Genomic DNA, 17,320 nt, shown 5'->3' with positions numbered 1-17,320 from the left:
ACAGGATGGAGATGCTATCCTGGGAAGTAGTGATTGAAAAAGATGTGAAGGTCATGGTAGATAATCAGTTGAACATGAGTTCTCAGTGCAATGTTGTAGCCAAAAGGGCTAATGCAATCCTTGGTTTTGGAAACAGGATTATCAGGTGAGAGTAGAGAGGTTATTTTACCCCTGTATATGGCACTGGTGCGACCGCTGCTGGAATCCTCTGTCCAGTTCTCTTGTCCACAGTTCAAGAAGGATGTTGATAAATTGGGGAGAGTTCAGAGAAGAGCCATGAAGATGATTAAAGGATTAGAAAACCTGCCTGATAGCGATAGGTTCAATGAGCTCCATCTATTTAACTTAACTAAGAGAAGGCGAAGGGGTGACTTGACTAGTCTGTAAGTACCTACAGGGGAACACACATTCAATAATGAGCTCTTCAGTCTAGCAGAGAAAGGTCTAACATGATCCAGTGCTGGAAGTTGAAGCTAGACAAATAGTAACTTTTCTTTTTTTTTAACAGTGAGAATAATTTAACCATTGGAGCGACGTACTAAGGCTCATGGTGGTGTGTCTATCACTGACACTTTTTAAATCAAGAGCGGATGTTTTCCTAAAAGATCTGCTCTAGGAATTATTTTGGGGAGCTACCATAGCCTGTGTTATACAGGAGGTCAGACTAGATGATCACTTCTGGCCTTGGAGTCTGTGAATCTATGATGTCTTGTAAAGTGGTTTTATATGAAATAGCGCCATATTATCAACGTTACTAGCAGGCTAGAATTCTAGTAACAATGCAACCTTGCAAAAATGTCCTGAAAACTTAGCAGCCTAGGCACAAAGTAGACTTGCTTTTTACCCTTTTCAGTGCATAAGGAATAAACATGCAGTTTTATTCTCCTGTCAAAATAAATTGCTTGCCAAAGGTGAGTGGACAAATATAATTTGCCAGGGCTGCAGTAGTGCTACTCTAGACACTTGGAAATGTAGTCCTTTATTAGTATTCCCCTTTAATCATTAGGCTGCATCTGTAGAAGTCCCATTCTTGAGTAAATCTCTTCCAGTTTACTTAGTTTCCTAAGGGCTTCAGGGTGAGTCTCATTTTAAACTATGGCCTGGTCCCTAAATTTATTAACTATGAAATGAGTTTATCTTGAGCATTTGAACATTTATACTCAAATTAGTGTGCTAGCATTGGCACATGGCTCATAAAGGAAGCTTGTGCTGTTTAAAAAATCAGATCAAATCTCTATTTTCTATTTTCAGCGTGGAATGAATCATAATATGATGGGTTTGTTCTGAGACTGAGTATGTATGCCAGTACAGTAAGCCTGAATGTTGACCAAATGTCAGTTCTGAACCTGCTATTATTTAAGTTGATTAAAACCAGGTTTTGTTACACACAAATTGTTTTCCTCTGATTGCATCAGTTTTTGAACATGCCTGAGGTCTCTTGGGTAATGTGTCAGCAGTGGGATGTAGTTCATCTTTTTTTGCCTTCATCTAATCAGTGCCAACTTGTTTTAAGAGAATAGTTCAGCATTGTCGTCTATTTATAGGAACAGGGTGGATGGATTGAGTTTATTTGGAAAAATAAGCCTGTTTGGCTCTTCCCTCACAAGCCAACTATTGGTTTGAGGCAGGTTGTTTCCCTTTAGGCCTTCCCAGGTGAAAACGAAGTTGTATTTCTGTATGTGTTGTGGTTCTGAGTACCTCCGTTTGACACAGTATTAACAAACAAAAGCTGCTATTCTGTGAGTAGATCACATTAACCATCTTGGGTGTTCAGCAACATCCCTTCCTAGCTTTAAATTTTCATTGTGAAGAGCTTTTGTTGCATCAAGAAGGGTTTGGTTATACCACTGGAACGAGAAGCAGTAAAGCAATCACCTCGCTATCTGCTAATGTTTAAATCATCTCTGTGACTAAAATGTTAATTAAGCGATGCTAGCTGTGGCACATGGCTTTTTTTAGGGGAAAAAATCCAATTAGATCTAGTTTATACAGCTGAATCTGTTTACTTGCTGGCATATTGCTGAGCATTGACTGCTTTTTTTTCAGGATATTGACATTAAGAAAGTGAATGGAGTTCCTCAGTACGCATTCCTGCAGTACTGTGATATTGCAAGTGTATGTAAAGCAATTAAGAAGATGGATGGGGAATACCTTGGAAATAACCGTCTCAAGGTAAAGAAATCCTCCTATAAACGCATTATCCTTCTGGTTAATTTTGTTTTCAGTGTTCTATAATTTTGTGTCAGCTTAGACTGTGGAAGTGAAGTTTTTCTTGTACTACTTTTGCCTTTCTTGCTGCTACTTTGTAGGTTAGATTAGATAGTGATATATTTTTCAACCACCACCACGACAGACGTTATTTAGTAACTTTATTGGCAATTGCAGCAGAGAGGCCAAGGATTGAATGGACATGGAGGCTGATTTATCTTCTCATTTTTAAAGGTAGTCCCTCCAGGTCAGTGTTTGGTGGGGCAGTGTAGAAAGATTGCACTGCTCCTGCCAGTGCTGCACCTGTTCTGAGGAAAAGAAGCTTTTCAGTCCCCAGAGTTGTCAATCTGACACCTTTCAGAAGCACAAAATTTGCACAAAACCCAAATATATTAAATGAACGTTGTATTTATTTAAGCATGCAGAATTATTTTTATGATTTTGAGTTGCTTGCACCTGCGTGAGATGCTAATTTAAAAAAAACCTATACAAATTAATAGTTTTCTTCAGATAATTCTAAATTAGGCATGCTCTGTTAAATTAGTTTAATAATTGTGAATTGTACTGATGGAAGTTTTGCCCTTTTGTGTTCAGCTGGGTTTTGGAAAGAGCATGCCTACAAACTGCGTGTGGTTAGATGGTCTTTCTACAAACGTAACGGATCAGTATTTAACTCGACATTTCTGCCGATACGGGCCTGTGGTAAAGGTAGGTGGGAGGCTTTGGTGTGTGGTTTGACGTTTACTGTCTTCCTCTCTTTACATCCTGTCCTTTCAACCCTGACTTCCAGGGTTTTATAGCTCAGATATAGAATTTGTCTCTGGGTTGAAATTTGGCCTACAAGGCGCTGTAGCTTTTCAGCCTGTTGGTCCAAAACATAGACCAGTTGCTTTTGGTATTTTGATGATGATATTTTGAATGAGCCGAGATAACAAACTTTAGAACTAGTCTTGTGCAGTACAGTCTTTCCCACTACAAAGTTTCTTTAGAATTCTGATGTTGTTTCATGTTGGAACAATGCAGTCTAATTATGTGATTATATTTATGTGTGCTAATTACATAATTAGACAAAATTATGTTTTTTGCAAATAGACCAGAAATGACTCTGAAAAAAACCTACAGGAAATTCACACACGAAAAGGTACATAAAAATGTCATAGTTGCGCAACATAGTGGGGCACTTGAACTGTGAACTATCAGGTCCCATTGCATGTAGGTATTTGAGATTTAGGCCATGACTTTGCAAGCATCTGAGCACATGCTTAACTTTAAGCATGCGAGTTGTCCAATTGACTTCAGTGGGACTATTCATGTGCTTAAAGTTAAACTTGTGTAAATGTTTGCAGGATTGGGGCCTTAACTCCTTAAGATTTCTGTGGGTACGTGTTGCAGCTTTGACATTCTTTTAATGTAGCTTTTGTTGTTTGAATGTGTATGTGTTGCGGAGAAACAATTGTTTCTAAATTGTGCACATATAGCAATTGAAGAATAGTACTATAGTTTGTAACAATACAGTTTGTTTTCATTTTGTGATTAAATGTTCCTCTTTACCTTTTTTCCCCCCTATAATTTATTGGAAATTTTTCAAAAATATTTAAGTAAACAATGACACAGCAATACTCAGTCACCAAAGGAAATACAAGTAAAATACAGAAAAACAAAATAAAGGCATAATATACCTCAAGCCACAATATCCACATTTCAAAGCAGTCCCTTGTCCTTGTACTGTCTCTTCATTACAATATGTCTCATCAAAAAAGCCTGAAAATTATTTTCCTTGATTTAAAAATTATTTTCTTACCGGTGTCCTCATGATTTAGGATTTTGTTGGGACTGACATTAAGTCCTGTGGATGAGGCTCTTATTTGGTTTTTGTTTTGTTTTTTTGTTTTTTACAGGTGGTGTTTGACCGCTTAAAAGGCATGGCCCTGGTTCTCTACAATGAAATTGAATATGCACAAGCAGCTGTAAAAGAGACCAAGGGGAGGAAAATCGGTGGGAATAAAATTAAGGTGTGCAGAATGACCTCTAAAAAAGAAAAAAAAAAATTGTATTCAGGTCTTACCCCTTAAAATGCTGGCATTTTGCAAACTGCCAGCCAAAAGAATATGTAGTGGGACATATATGTCCCAAATCTCAAAGGGTTAAACTAACCTTTTACACTCGGCTTAAGCTGTTAGGACATTTTGAACTGTTTCTCAGAAAGCTTTCTCCAGTATTCTGTCATTTTTTTCCACTGAACTTGCATCTCTAAGCTTCTGGGTGTTGGTGTCCATATTATTATTATTATTATTATTATTATCTGTTGCTAGTGACTGAGAAGCAATACGACAAAGGCACCAAGCTAATCCAGGAGTTTGGGGTGTTAGCCCAATCTCTGAATTATCTTTCTCCTCCTCTTCCTCCTCTCCTAAAGAGTGGGTAATCACTTCAAGCATGATCTTTCACCTGGTTTATTCATCTAGAAATTTGATGTTTGTGGTGGTTAGAAGTTTTGGATACATTATATAGTTTTCTAAGTGTGGTGGTTGAATATAATAAGTAGCCTTTATATGGAATAAAAGATATGGTCATTAAAGATTTTGTATCTTGTGTTTGTAGGTCTTACTCCTTAGTGATTTTGAAACAAAAAATACTCTTACGTGTTTGTGCTCTGTTACTGTGGTTATACCAGTTTTCTTCTAAACTGATTATTTAAAATTCCTTTTTAATGTAAAAACTGTTGCATTGTGTCAAATGCATTTTGACAAACCCATTCTAAATCTTAATTTTTATTTTTTCCCCCCATAAATTGTGCCCTTATTTTCTCAGTGTTGTAGCAAGCAGTTGGGAAACAGCAAGTCATGATCAGAGCAGGGAGCTGGGAGTCAGGATTCCTGGATTCTGTTCCCATCCTTGCCGATGCCTTTCTGTATATAACCTTGGGCAAGTCATTTATACTCCCATCTGTAAAGGGGATTAATAATGTTGATCCAACCTTTGTAAAGTGCTTTGATATCCTGGGATGAAAGGCACTATACAACTGCAAAGTGGTGCTGGTGGTATTACTATTTAATAATTTTGCTTTGGTTCCTTGAAACAAAATTATTTCAGTTGACTTTTCTTCACTAGCTGAAAGAAAATATCCTGACCAGAATTTATTTGTGTAGCTCCATAAAAACACATTGTGCTTTGCAGCACACTTATAATAAGGGAAAGGTCTTTCATCTCAGCAGGAGTAATTCCAGTCCTGAGGACTGTTTATTTTATTTTTTTTAACTGTATCGCACCCACTCTTTCCCTTCTGCTTCCATCTTCAAGAACTGCAGGAGACATTGCAAACCTGTCAAAATGGTATGTTTCTTTTACTGAACATGTATTACCCTTTATTTTTCAGGTGGATTTTGCAAACCGAGAGAGTCAATTGGCGTTTTATCATTCCATGGAGAAAACGGGTCAAGATATCAGAGACTTCTATGAAATGCTAGCAGAAAGAAGGCATGTATCTAATACATTGATTCCATTCTCTTGCTTTTCAAATAGGATTTTAAATGTACAGTAGTTAAAATTCCAGGACATAACGCCCAAATAATAATTAAAGTAATCCTTAAAATAAAGGATTCTCTCCCAAGCCTACTCCCTCCCCCTAGAGGGCACACACTCTTTATCCTGTTGACTCTCCCTCCTTTTTAAGATGAACGTTTAATTGAAAAGTCACTGTTAGAGTTTGAACTTGGTGCGAAAAGCTTTCGGTGGTCATAATTGACACAGATGATACATTGAAGCAGACAGGTGCTCTCATGGAATGTGCTGCAGTTTTTTGTATATATTTTAGTATCTTAGTTTTAATTTTTAGCTTTTTAAACTTTTTTTCACAGATGTGAATTATCAGCCTTAAGCTACACAAATAGGCAGATAAAAGCCAAGCAATGGATTATGGCTCTGAACTCCATCGCATACTAAAATTCTTATGTGGAGTACAAAAAAATTAAGGTGTCTGTGAAAAATTTGACTGAAACTTTTGGTCAGTTTGTATATATGTTCAGCTACCCAGCTGACGTGCTGCTTCATCGATTAATAGCTAGGGAATGGAAAGAGTGCTTTATGTAATTCCTCTCCCCACCCTCAAAATAGTATATAAGTTAACAAGCAACATGTGCTATTACAACAGTCAGATATTTTTCTAATCTATTGAGCTGAAAGTGAAGTTTACTCTCAGACCCACCACTTCCCTAGTAGTATGATTTCTAGTATTGCTAAAATAGTAAAAGCTCTGAGCAGGACTTCAATTTCTCTTGCTATTTGTCATGAAAAATATCTTCTATCTAGATATTTTTCTATAGCATCTGTCATCATGGAGTGTAGGGGATTGAACATGGGGTTGCAGAAGGGTCACTCATTTCTCTAGACTCTGGTTTAATGCAGCCTAACACAGTTCCCCTCATAATTTTTTTGGATGGTTGAAAAACCTACCAATTTTTTCATTACCAATGATCGTGGTAAAGGATGGGCAAGTAAATGAGAGTCGGTAAATTTTTGACTGTTTTAAAAACTGGCTTATTTGTTAAGATTCTGAATTGCTTGTAAATGAGTCCAGCATGGTATCGTTTACACTAATGAGCTACACATTATCTCAAAACGTGCTGCTCTTGTTTTAGATCAAAGTAGATCAAAATAACATGTGTAATGTTGCCAGCTTTTAAAAAGTGAAGATTAGTTTGGAAATTGGAAATGATCATTTGCATAATGGAAATGAATTGGTGTGTTCCCAAATCATTGCCAAGAATTGTGTTCTGCCAGCAGGCAGACAGTGACAATTTCCTCTGGCTGAACTACACTGAATTAGGAAAAGAGAACTGCGTTCATCAGATGTCTTTTAGTACACACATGTCATTTGAGCTGATCTTTGCTGTGAAATATTTCTGACTAGAACACGGTTTTCTAGAACAAGATGAAACTTAGACATCTGTTTTTCTTTCTTTCTTTAAAAACTCAGCTGTCATTATCAAAACCAATGTCTGATTTGAATGTTCACATAATCTTTACTTGGGAGCAATGAACCAGGGAGCATAGAGGTCTTTTGGTGTGAGTTTAGGGTGAGCATGTTACTCATGAATAATAAAGCCACAACTTAAATTATGCAGGACACCATTTTGTGTAACAACTATATACTACATTATTATATAATCTGCATGTTACACACCATTTTACAGAAAATCTTTTTTAAAATGCTATAGATAATTTCTAAACATTTTATTGGGACTGTATCCTTCTAGCTGTAAAGCCAGGTTTTCTTACTATTATGAGTGTACTGGGCTCGAGGAGAGAGAAAAATAATGAATACATTTTATCAAATTCTACAAATACCTTAGATAACTTTTCTACATAAAAATGTTAGTTTTAAGGCCCCACATATCAGAACTTTCTAGGACTAGAAGCAAGTGATATGTGCCCCTTTGAAAAACTGGGAATCTTCTTTCGAATAGTACAAAGCACCTGTTTTAAGGTCTTCAGGGTCATGAAATATTTGCCCCTAAACCTGTTAATGATTCAGAATTTTTGCGTATTGCACATTCTGGGTCTTGTGCAAGTGTAAGTTCTTTGGGAACATCTTTGTCAGGTTGACTTTTTTAAATGACAGCTGCTCAAAGCTGCCTGAGCTATTGTAGTTATTAGACATCATCCCAAAGGAGACGGGTTAGGAGCAGAGTGCAAGTGAGGCAATCTAAGGCATATGATAAATGCAGTTTATCATATGGCTCAGCAATTTATCATTTATAAAGCATTTTGCCAGTTGGACAGACCCACTTGGGTGACAGTCTGCAGTACAAAGGGTAGCCATTTTTTTTCAGATTAACTTTTTGATTTTAAAGAGACAGGTTTTGGTCCTATATGAATTTGGCCTAAACTTCCAATGGTGGACTCGATCTCATTAGCATGACTCCACCTGTCCCCATTAGCTGTCTCCTGACAGTTGCAATTCATAATATTCCGTAATCTTTTGTAGAATGAAAGTGTGTATTCCTTTTAGGGGGGAAGGGGTAGTTTTATTTTTTGTACACTTACAAGGTAGAAACATTCCACTTTTAGCACTATGTGCAAATGTGTGAAAGAGAGAGGGTGTAAAACATACTTTTAAATGGTTGGGGAATCAGAGTACTGCATGCACTTCTAATGTAACGAAGATACAAAAAAAACCCTATCTGCTGTGAAACTTGTCTTATTGATTTTTGGAGTTTTGAAATGTTGACATAGTTCCCTCTTACTGGTTACAACTTACTAGTTGAGAGATGGAAACCTTGACATTTGATCTGATGTATGTTTTCAGAGCGAATTACTACTCTCTCATTAGAAGCAGCTTTTGAAAGTGGGAGGAGCTTTTGCTCAAATTGGTTTATACACCTCTACCCCGATATAACACGAATTCGGATATAACGCGGTAAAGCAGTGCTACGGAGGGGGCGGGGCTGCGCACTCCAGCGGATCAAAGCAGGTTCGATATAACGCGGTTTCACCTACAACGCGGTAAGATTTTTTGGCTCCCGAGGACAGCGTTATATCAGGGTAGAGGTGTATTTGTTCCCTGAATAAGGATGTACATACTAATTGGAGGAAACCACGATAATAGGATTGATTCAAAGATGTTCATCCAAGCTACCTGATGAACAAAATAACTGATTTACTATGTATCTGAGACTAACACATTGATTCATCCACTATGCACTTATTCATTGTTGTTAAATCGATCGGTACAGCTATGATTATCTGCCATGATATAGAACTAAATAAAGAAACTATCATAAAATAATTTTTCATGTAGAAAAGTTTCATAATTCAACACTTTGGTTAACAGGGAAAACTAACCACTGTATTGTTCTTGTTTTTGGCAGAGATGAAAGAAGAGGATCTTATGAATATGCGCCTGATCGTACTTACTATGAGACTGTTAGAACTCCAGGGACGTATCCTGAAGATCCTAGGAGAGAATATCCTGCACGAAGCAGAGAATTTTATGCAGAATGGGATCCTTATCAAGGAGACTACTATGACCCGCGATACTATGACGATCCACGTGAATACAGGGATTACAGAGGAGATCCTTATGAACAAGATATAAGGGAATACAGTTATAGACAACGAGAGAGAGAGAGGGAAAGAGAGCGTTTTGAATCGGATCGGGACAGAGATCATGAAAGGAGGCCAATTGAACGCAGTCAAAGTCCAACTCACTCCAGACGTCCACAGAGCCCTGGAGCGTCTCCCTCACAATCAGAAAGGCTTCAGAGTGATTCTGAAAGGAGGATCTACAGCAGGTCTTCAGATCGTAGTGGGAGCTGCAGCTCACTTTCTCCTCCAAGATATGACAAACTTGACAAGACGCGTGTAGAGCGTTATGCAAAAAATGAGAAAAATGATAAAGAACGTGCTTTTGACCAAGAGCGAATAGACAAAGACAAACGTTTGGTGAGGAAAGAGAAGCCAGAAAAACTAGAAAAGGATAAAACTGATAAGCAAAAACGAAAAGCAAAAATTCATTCACCAAGCTCTCAGTCTTCTGAAACAGACCAAGAAAATGAGAGAGAACCCAGCCCTGAAAAATTAAAGGGCAATAGTAAACAGAGTAAAGAGAGAGCTGACAAAGAAGGGACAGCCAAAAACCGCCTGGAACTAATGCCATGTGTGGTGCTGACTCGAGTAAAAGAAAAGGAAGGGAAAGTTATTGATCAGCCTGCTCTGGAGAAACTGAGAGCAAAGCTTGATAATGACACTATTAAATCTCCACTTCTTGAACAAAAAGTCCAGACATCTCAAGTTGAGCAAACAAAATCTGACCAGTCTAAACTGGAACCTGTTAGAACTAAGGTGCCAAAAGAAAAGGTACTTGCCAGTCATGTAGAAGTAGTTGATAAAGAGGGAAAATTGAAGTCCAAGAAACACTTGAAGACAGAGCAGACTACAGAAGGGGCAAACGCAGTAGATCTCGACAAGTTAGAGGCTCGTAAAAGACGTTTTGCTGATGCAAACTTGAAACCTGACAGGCAAAAACTGGAAGTTAAAAGAGGCAGCCAAGACGAGGAAGATGCTGCACGCATGGTCTTGAAAAAGCAGCTTGATGTGACAACTTCATCTAGAGAAGTTACAGTGTTACGGGAGGGAGAATTGGAAAGAAAGCCCTTGAGGAAAGAGATGCTTAAAAGGGAATCTAAAAAAATTAAACTGGAAAGACTTATTACTGTTACCAGCCCCAAAGATACACAGGAGCCTGCTAATGTTTCCGTTGGGATTGGCTTGCGTCCCAGTTTAGAACTGCAGCCTCGGCTAGGAGAGCCTGTTGATGAACCAGTGGAAACTCAAGAAATCCTTTCTAAAAAACTTAATCCAATAAAACCACAGCACAAACAAATGCAGCTGTTAGATGATCAAGGAACAGAGAGAGAGGACATGAAGAAAAATTTCTGTGGTCTTCCCGAAGAGATTCCTGACCATAAATTTGGCCAGGAGAAACCTCAGTCAGCTGATACAGAAGAGAAAATTGGTATTGACATTGATTACACACAAAGTTATAGAAAACAAATGGAGCAAAGTCGCAGATTAAAACAGCAGATGGAAATGGAGATAGCAAAGTCTGAGAAGTTTGGCAGTCCAAAAAAAGAAGTAGACGAATATGAAAGGCGTAGCCTGGTTCATGAGGTGGGCAAACCCCCACAAGATGTCACAGATGACTCTCCACCAAGTAAAAAGAAAAAGGCTGACCATTTTGATTTTGAAATTAGCACTAAAAGAGAGAGGAACTATAGAAGCTCTCGCCAGGTGAGCGAAGATTCTGAAAGGACTGCCTGTTCACCTAGTATCAGACACTTTCCTTTTCATGAGGATGACGACACACTAGATTCCCCAAGGCTAATGCCGTTAAAAGAAACCAAAGAATCACCTAAAATAGAAGAAAAGGGTCTTTCATATTCCAATATGACTGTGAGGGAGGAGTCCCTAAAATTTAATCCCTACGATTCCAGCAGAAGGGAGCAGATGGCAGAAATGGCCAAAATAAAGCTATCGGTACTTAGTTCTGAAGATGAATCAAATCGATGGGAATCTCAAGTGAAACAAGAGCCTGGCAGAGTTGATATTTGCTTCCCAAGTAGTGTAGTTAAAAGAGACAGCATACGAAAGCGGTCTGTACGGGACCTGGAACCAGGGGAGGTACCTTCAGATTCTGATGACGACAATGAAAATAAACCCCATTCTCCTAAAGCCTCCTCATTATTAGAGAGTTCCAGGTTATCTTTTTTATTAAGGGACAGAGAAAGAGAGGAAAGGCTGTCAACTTCTTTAGAAAGAAACAAATTTTACTCCTTTGCATTGGATAAGACAATCACACCAGACACAAAAGCCTTGCTTGAAAGAGCTAAATCTCTCTCTTCATCTAGAGAAGAAAACTGGTCTTTTCTGGATTGGGATTCAAGATTTGCTAGTTTTAGAAACAATAAAGACAAAGAGAAAGTTGACTCTGCTCCGAGACCTATCCCATCTTGGTATATGAAAAAGAAAAAAATCAGGACCGATTCAGAAGGAAAACTAGATGATAAGAAAGAGGATCATAAAGAGGAGGAGCAAGAGAGACAGGAATTGTTTGCTTCTCGATTTTTACATAGCTCAATCTTTGAACAAGATTCTAAACGTCTACAGCATTTAGAAAGAAAAGATGATGACCTGGACTTCATTTCTGGTCGAATATATGGGAGACAGACTTCTTCTGATGGGAGTAACAGTGCATCTGAGTTGGTGCAAGAACCAGTTGTTCTTTTTCACAGTAGATTTATTGAGCTAACCCGAATGCAGCAAAAAGAAAAGGAGAAAGATCAAAAACCAAAAGAAGTGGAAAAGCAGGAAGACAAAGAAAATCGGCCTAAGACACCAGAAACTGTTCCTGATAATAAAGAACCAGAACATAAATCTTCATCATTAGTTGGGCCTTCTTCAGTCACAGTTGTACCTCAAGAATCAGCACCAGTCATATCTGAGAAGGTAGCAAATGAAAAAATAGTTGTGGCTATAACTTCTGCAAGAGAAGAGAGGCCATCTGAACTTGCTTCTACAACAGAAGAACCAAAACCTCTTCCTGAACTTGTTGCTCCTGTCAAAGTAGAACCACCTGAGCAACTTGAACCTCCCCCAGTAATAGAAGTCAATAAAGATGTCATTCCTGCAACTGTGGCTTCTGAGGAAGACTCAGTATCTACAGAGCATCCTTCATACTTGGATACAAAGCCGCCTACACCGGGAGCTTCATTTTCACAAACCGACATCAACGTAGATCCAGAACCTGACAACACACAGTTGATTCCACCACCTCCCAAATTGGTTCAAAAGTCTGATGAATCTAGCAAACCTAAAGAGGAAAATGCCCTACCTGCTGCTAACACCGATCCTAATGCAAGTCAGAAAGCAGAGGTAGTTGCTGAGATTCTGCCTCCTGTTTCTGACAATGACATGGAAGTCGAACCCCCGGTTGTTGTAAAAGATAAAAAATCATACAAAAGTAAACGTTCCAAGACTCCTGTTCAGTCCGCCACAACAAATATCACAGAGAAACCTGTCACAAGGAAGAGTGAAAGGATTGACCGTGAAAAACTTAAAAGATCAAGCTCTCCTCGTGGGGAAGCACAGAAACTTTTAGAATTGAAAGTAGAAGCAGAAAAAGTTTCAAGAAATGCTGCTAAATCTCCTAGTGCTGCAACAGAGCCAGAAAACATAGAGCCAAGTTTGCCAGTAGGTCGAACTAGACGCAGAAATGTAAGATCCGTTTATGCTACCACAGGAGACAATGAAGGCCCATCTCCAGTGAAGGATCCGGCAGAGGTAACTAGGTCTACCAGAAAAAGAGGAGAAAAGGAACCTCAGGAGACTGTGACAACTGTTCCTACCACACCAAGAAGAGGAAGGCCTCCAAAATCACGCCGTAAGCCTGAGGAAGAAATCTCTCCTATTAAGACAGAACCGGTACAGCAAGAGGCAGAAGAGACTGAGACTAAAGAAACAGTGGAAACCCCTAAACCTGCAGAGGGATGGAGATCTCCTAGATCCCAAAAACTAACACATGGTCATTCATTAGCTGCAAGCAGTCAGCAGGGGAAAAAAGGGAAAAATGAACCGAAGGCAGATATCGCTGTAGAATCTGAAGAGGCCACTGAAACAGCTGGTCAAGAACAAAATATTAGTGAGAACAGCAATAAATTAAAGACTACAGACAAAGAAGCAGCAGCAAGCGAACAGAAACGTGACAGAAAAGAACTTGATGTGGACAAAAATCTTCCAGAAACCCCCACAGTTGAGATTGTAGAGAAAAAAAATGCCCCAGAAAAAGCTACTAAATCCAAACGAGGAAGATCTAGAAATGCCAAGACTGTTGTAGATAAAGCATCCTTGTGTCTGAAAAATGTGGAAATACGTCTCAATGTTGATGAAGTCAAAGGTGCCCTGCGACCAAGTGAAGAGGAAGCAGAGCCTGTGGCAATATCACCAGCAAAAATCAAAAGCCCACAAAAAGAGGACAATTTGTCACCCCATTTTGTAAAGAATGAGCCAGAAGATCCATTCCAGGAAACGGAAAAAGAAATTATGCATGAACCAAACCATTCACCGGAAGCTGCCCAGTTAGCAAAGCAGATTGAACTTGAACAGGCTGTGGAGAACATTGCAAAGCTCACTGAAACACCATCCGTTGCTCCTTACAAAGAACAGGCAGCTGACGTGTCTGAAGTTCGGCAGGAGGAGGAGGGAGACAAACCTGCACATCAGGCTAGTGAAACAGAACTGGCAGCAGCTATTGGATCCATCATAAATGATATTTCTGGAGAAACAGAAAGCTTTCCTGCTCCTCCACCTTATCCTGCTGCTGAATCAGAATCTGAGATACCTGCAGAACCAGCCGTGTTACCATCCCCTAGGGAAGAAATGGAGCCTGAAACTGATCAGGCAGTTAACAATATCTTGGAAACAGAAGCTGCTGTTGGACCCTCCGTGCAACAAGTAACTGGCACTACCCCATCAACAGTAGAGGCAGAAAATAAGGAGGCTGAAGTGAGCTTCAGTGAATCTTCAAATTCTGCACAGGAAGCTGACACTTCACAAGAAACTGAAGTTTCTCGGAAGGAAAAAGGCCGTCAAAAGACCACCCGGCAAAGACGTAAACGGAGCATGAGCAAGAAAGGGGATACTGCCGAAGTTAGTGCTTTTGAGCCTGAAAGGGTACAAAGTAAGTCTCCTAATGCCAATGAAGTTAAGGCAAAACCAGAAGAAACCTTGAAAGATGAAAAGCAAAATAAAAATTCTGTTCAGGTTTCTACTGAATTGAATATTACTGATGCAAGCAAGGCTGCAACCACTGAGAGAGCTTCTCATGAAGCTGTTTCTGAGAGCAACGTCCCTCCTAAAGCTCCTGCTCCTCTGGACCTACCTTCCCAGCCCCTTTCTGTGGATGATGTGAGCCAAACTGGATTCAAGCTACCGTCAGCTATTGAAAATGCACCTGTTACTCCACCAAGTGCTTCAAATATGACCGTTCCTGCAGCTCCTTCTGCAACTGCAGCAAAATTACCCGCCCCTGCACCAGCTGGGATAGCCCCCCTCCATTCCAGCACCACCAACGTGACCGAATGGATTGTAAGGCACGACGACACCCGTGCTCGTTCCACCCCACCACCAGCTCTTCCCCCTGATACTAAAGCGTCTGATATTGATACAAACTCCAGTACTCTAAGGAAGATACTTATGGAGCCCAAATATGTTACAGCAACTAGCCTTGCTACTACGCATGTCACAACTTCTGTTGCTGAGCCAGTTAGTGCACCTCGTTTGGAGGAGGCACCTCCTCATCCTCCAGTAGAGGCCATAAAACCAGTGTCAGAGGAAAAACCAGCAGTTCCTATCACTAATTCTTTGGATCCCCCAGTAGCAGAGGCACCAGTTTTCAGTGAGAAAGAAAAAATAAGTACAGTTATTGCCCCCAAAGCTACTTCCGTTATAAGCAGAATGCCCCATAGCGTTGATCTAGAGGAAACTCCAAGGATAACATTGATGAAGCAAGTCCCCCAAACCCAGACATGTTTAGTTAATGCCCCTTCACCAAAATACAAGCAGAGACCTAGCACAAATGATAACAGCAGGTTTCATCCAGGATCTATGTCTGTTATTGAAGATAGGCCAGTGGAAACTGGATCCAGCCCAGGTCTGCGAGTAAACACTTCAGAGGGTGTTGTACTTTTGAGTTACTCAGGACAGAAAACAGAGGGCCCTCAACGAATTAGTGCAAAGATCAGTCAGATTCCCCCAGCAAGTGCTGTTGATATAGAGTTTCAGCAGTCTGTGTCCAAGTCGCAAATTAAACAAGAACCTATTACTCCATCGCAGCCAGCACCGAAAGGCTCTCAAACTCCCACAGGATATGGGAATGTGTCCACCCATTCTTTGGTACTAGGAACCCAACCTTACAATACATCACCTGTGATCTCCTCCGTTAAACAAGAACGCACTACCTTAGAGAAATCTGAATCAGGCCACCTTTCTGTCCAGACTCCTGCTTCTCAGTCAGGGCCTGTTAAAGTCCTCTCCCAGACTGTAAACACTCCACCTGTACTAGTTCACAACCAGATGGTACTCTCTCAAAGTGTAGCTTCCGCCAACAAAAAACTTCCTGATCTGACTGCTCTGAAAGTGGAGACTAAGGCTCTTCAGCCATCAAACTTGAGCCCTGGGGTCAGTCCTCATCACCCTTCCCTGTCTGGTAAAATGCATTCAGAAGCAAACCATGTCAGCTCAGGACCCAACACCCCAACAGATCGGGCTATTTCTCATTTGGGGGTTACAAAACAGGAGCCACATTCCCCACGTACAAGTGGGCATTCTCCCTCTCCATTTCCAAGGGCTTGCCATCCTGGCAGTACCTCATCTCCAGCTTTATCTAGCAACACCTCTGTCATGCTGGCACCAGGAATTCCTGTGCCTCAATACATATCCAGTATGCATCCTGAGCAATCTGTTATAATGCCCCCTCATAGTGTAACACAGACTGTATCCCTTGGCCATCTGTCACAAGGTGAAGTGAGAATGAATACCCCTCCTTTGCCTGGTATTCCCTATGGCATCCGCCCAGAAGCGCTCCACTCTCCCAGAGCAGCTCTACAATCTCAGATAGAAATTAGACCTCAGAGATCCAGCACACCTCAGCCAGCTCCAATAAGAGACATAGTCATGCCTCCGTTATCCTCTCAGCATCCCCCAGAAGATGAGATGCATTACCATCATACTGTGTGTAGAGGGTCAGCCCCTGTACAGTCCGACGTGTTAGTAATGCAGACAGATTATCGCATGCATGCTACGGGTATAAGACTCGACCAGTACAATGTGCCTCGAGATGTGAGGATGATGATGCACCCACACTTGGCAGCAGTGGGCGACCACCACCCCGAAACTAGACAATCCAGAACACCAGAAGGGTCTGTGAAAACTCCCCCAGTCAGCAAGACTCCACAACCTGGAAAAGAGGCGCCCAAGTCTTCTGAAGTCAAAATGGCGCACTCTCCCCACAGTGAGCCCCGGCTCCTCAGCGTCCCTCCCAGCAGCCAGCTTCCTGGACTGCCTTTGACACAGCCTGTGGTTGTACCTCATGGAGTACAGATCATGCATCCTGCAGGGAGTTCCTTTCATGATTATAGATCTGTGTATGGCGACATGAGAAATTACCATACAGCAGCCCAGCTTGGTCATCCTCAGTTCCCTGGAGCATCGCCAATTGGTCTGTCTTCCCGGAGTATGACCCCATCTCAGGTGAGAAAATTATGATTTCCTCTGTTTGTTTTCCTTTACCTGAGTTTAAAACATACTATGATAAATATAGTCCTAATGCAGTTGCATCTTACTGTACTGGGAGTTACAACTGGGATGAGTTTGGCTCGTTCCTCGTGCACTCTGCCCTCTCCATTTAAGGTTGTGTTTTATAGTACTACGATGCTAAAAATCAGTTGTTTTTGTTTGAGAAATATGGGATAAACACCTTTTTGAAGCTACTGGGAAGGAATTTAGGGGGGAGAATCCCCTAATTTATTTTCTTTTTATCACAACAGGGCTCCGTTCC

At 40.5% G+C, this 17,320-nt stretch overlaps 1 protein-coding gene across 6 annotated transcripts in view; it reads left to right on the top strand.

The window, feature by feature from the left end:
• SPEN (spen family transcriptional repressor) overlaps window positions 1-17,320 on the top strand; it is a 95,331-nt gene that overhangs the window by 72,147 nt on the left and 5,864 nt on the right. For 3 of the 6 annotated variants that reach the window (XM_024206429.2, XM_024206434.3, XM_024206435.2), the window contains 5 exons: window positions 2,047-2,172; window positions 2,803-2,916; window positions 4,107-4,220; window positions 5,585-5,685; window positions 9,078-17,013. In XM_024206429.2, the coding sequence (XP_024062197.2) occupies window positions 2,047-2,172; window positions 2,803-2,916; window positions 4,107-4,220; window positions 5,585-5,685; window positions 9,078-17,013 (8,391 nt within the window). The remainder of the gene's footprint in view (window positions 1-2,046; window positions 2,173-2,802; window positions 2,917-4,106; window positions 4,221-5,584; window positions 5,686-9,077; window positions 17,014-17,320) is intronic. The other 3 variants (XM_024206431.2, XM_024206432.2, XM_024206433.2) reach the window with 3 other exon arrangements.

The sequence above is a fragment of the Terrapene carolina genome, unplaced genomic scaffold, assembly GCF_002925995.2.
Source record: "Terrapene carolina triunguis isolate 2854851 unplaced genomic scaffold, T_m_triunguis-2.0 Scaffold714, whole genome shotgun sequence".
NCBI classification, from domain to species: Eukaryota; Metazoa; Chordata; order Testudines; family Emydidae; genus Terrapene; species Terrapene triunguis.
Note: the sequence above shows the minus strand (reverse complement) of the source record. Positions and strands in the feature narration are given on the sequence as shown.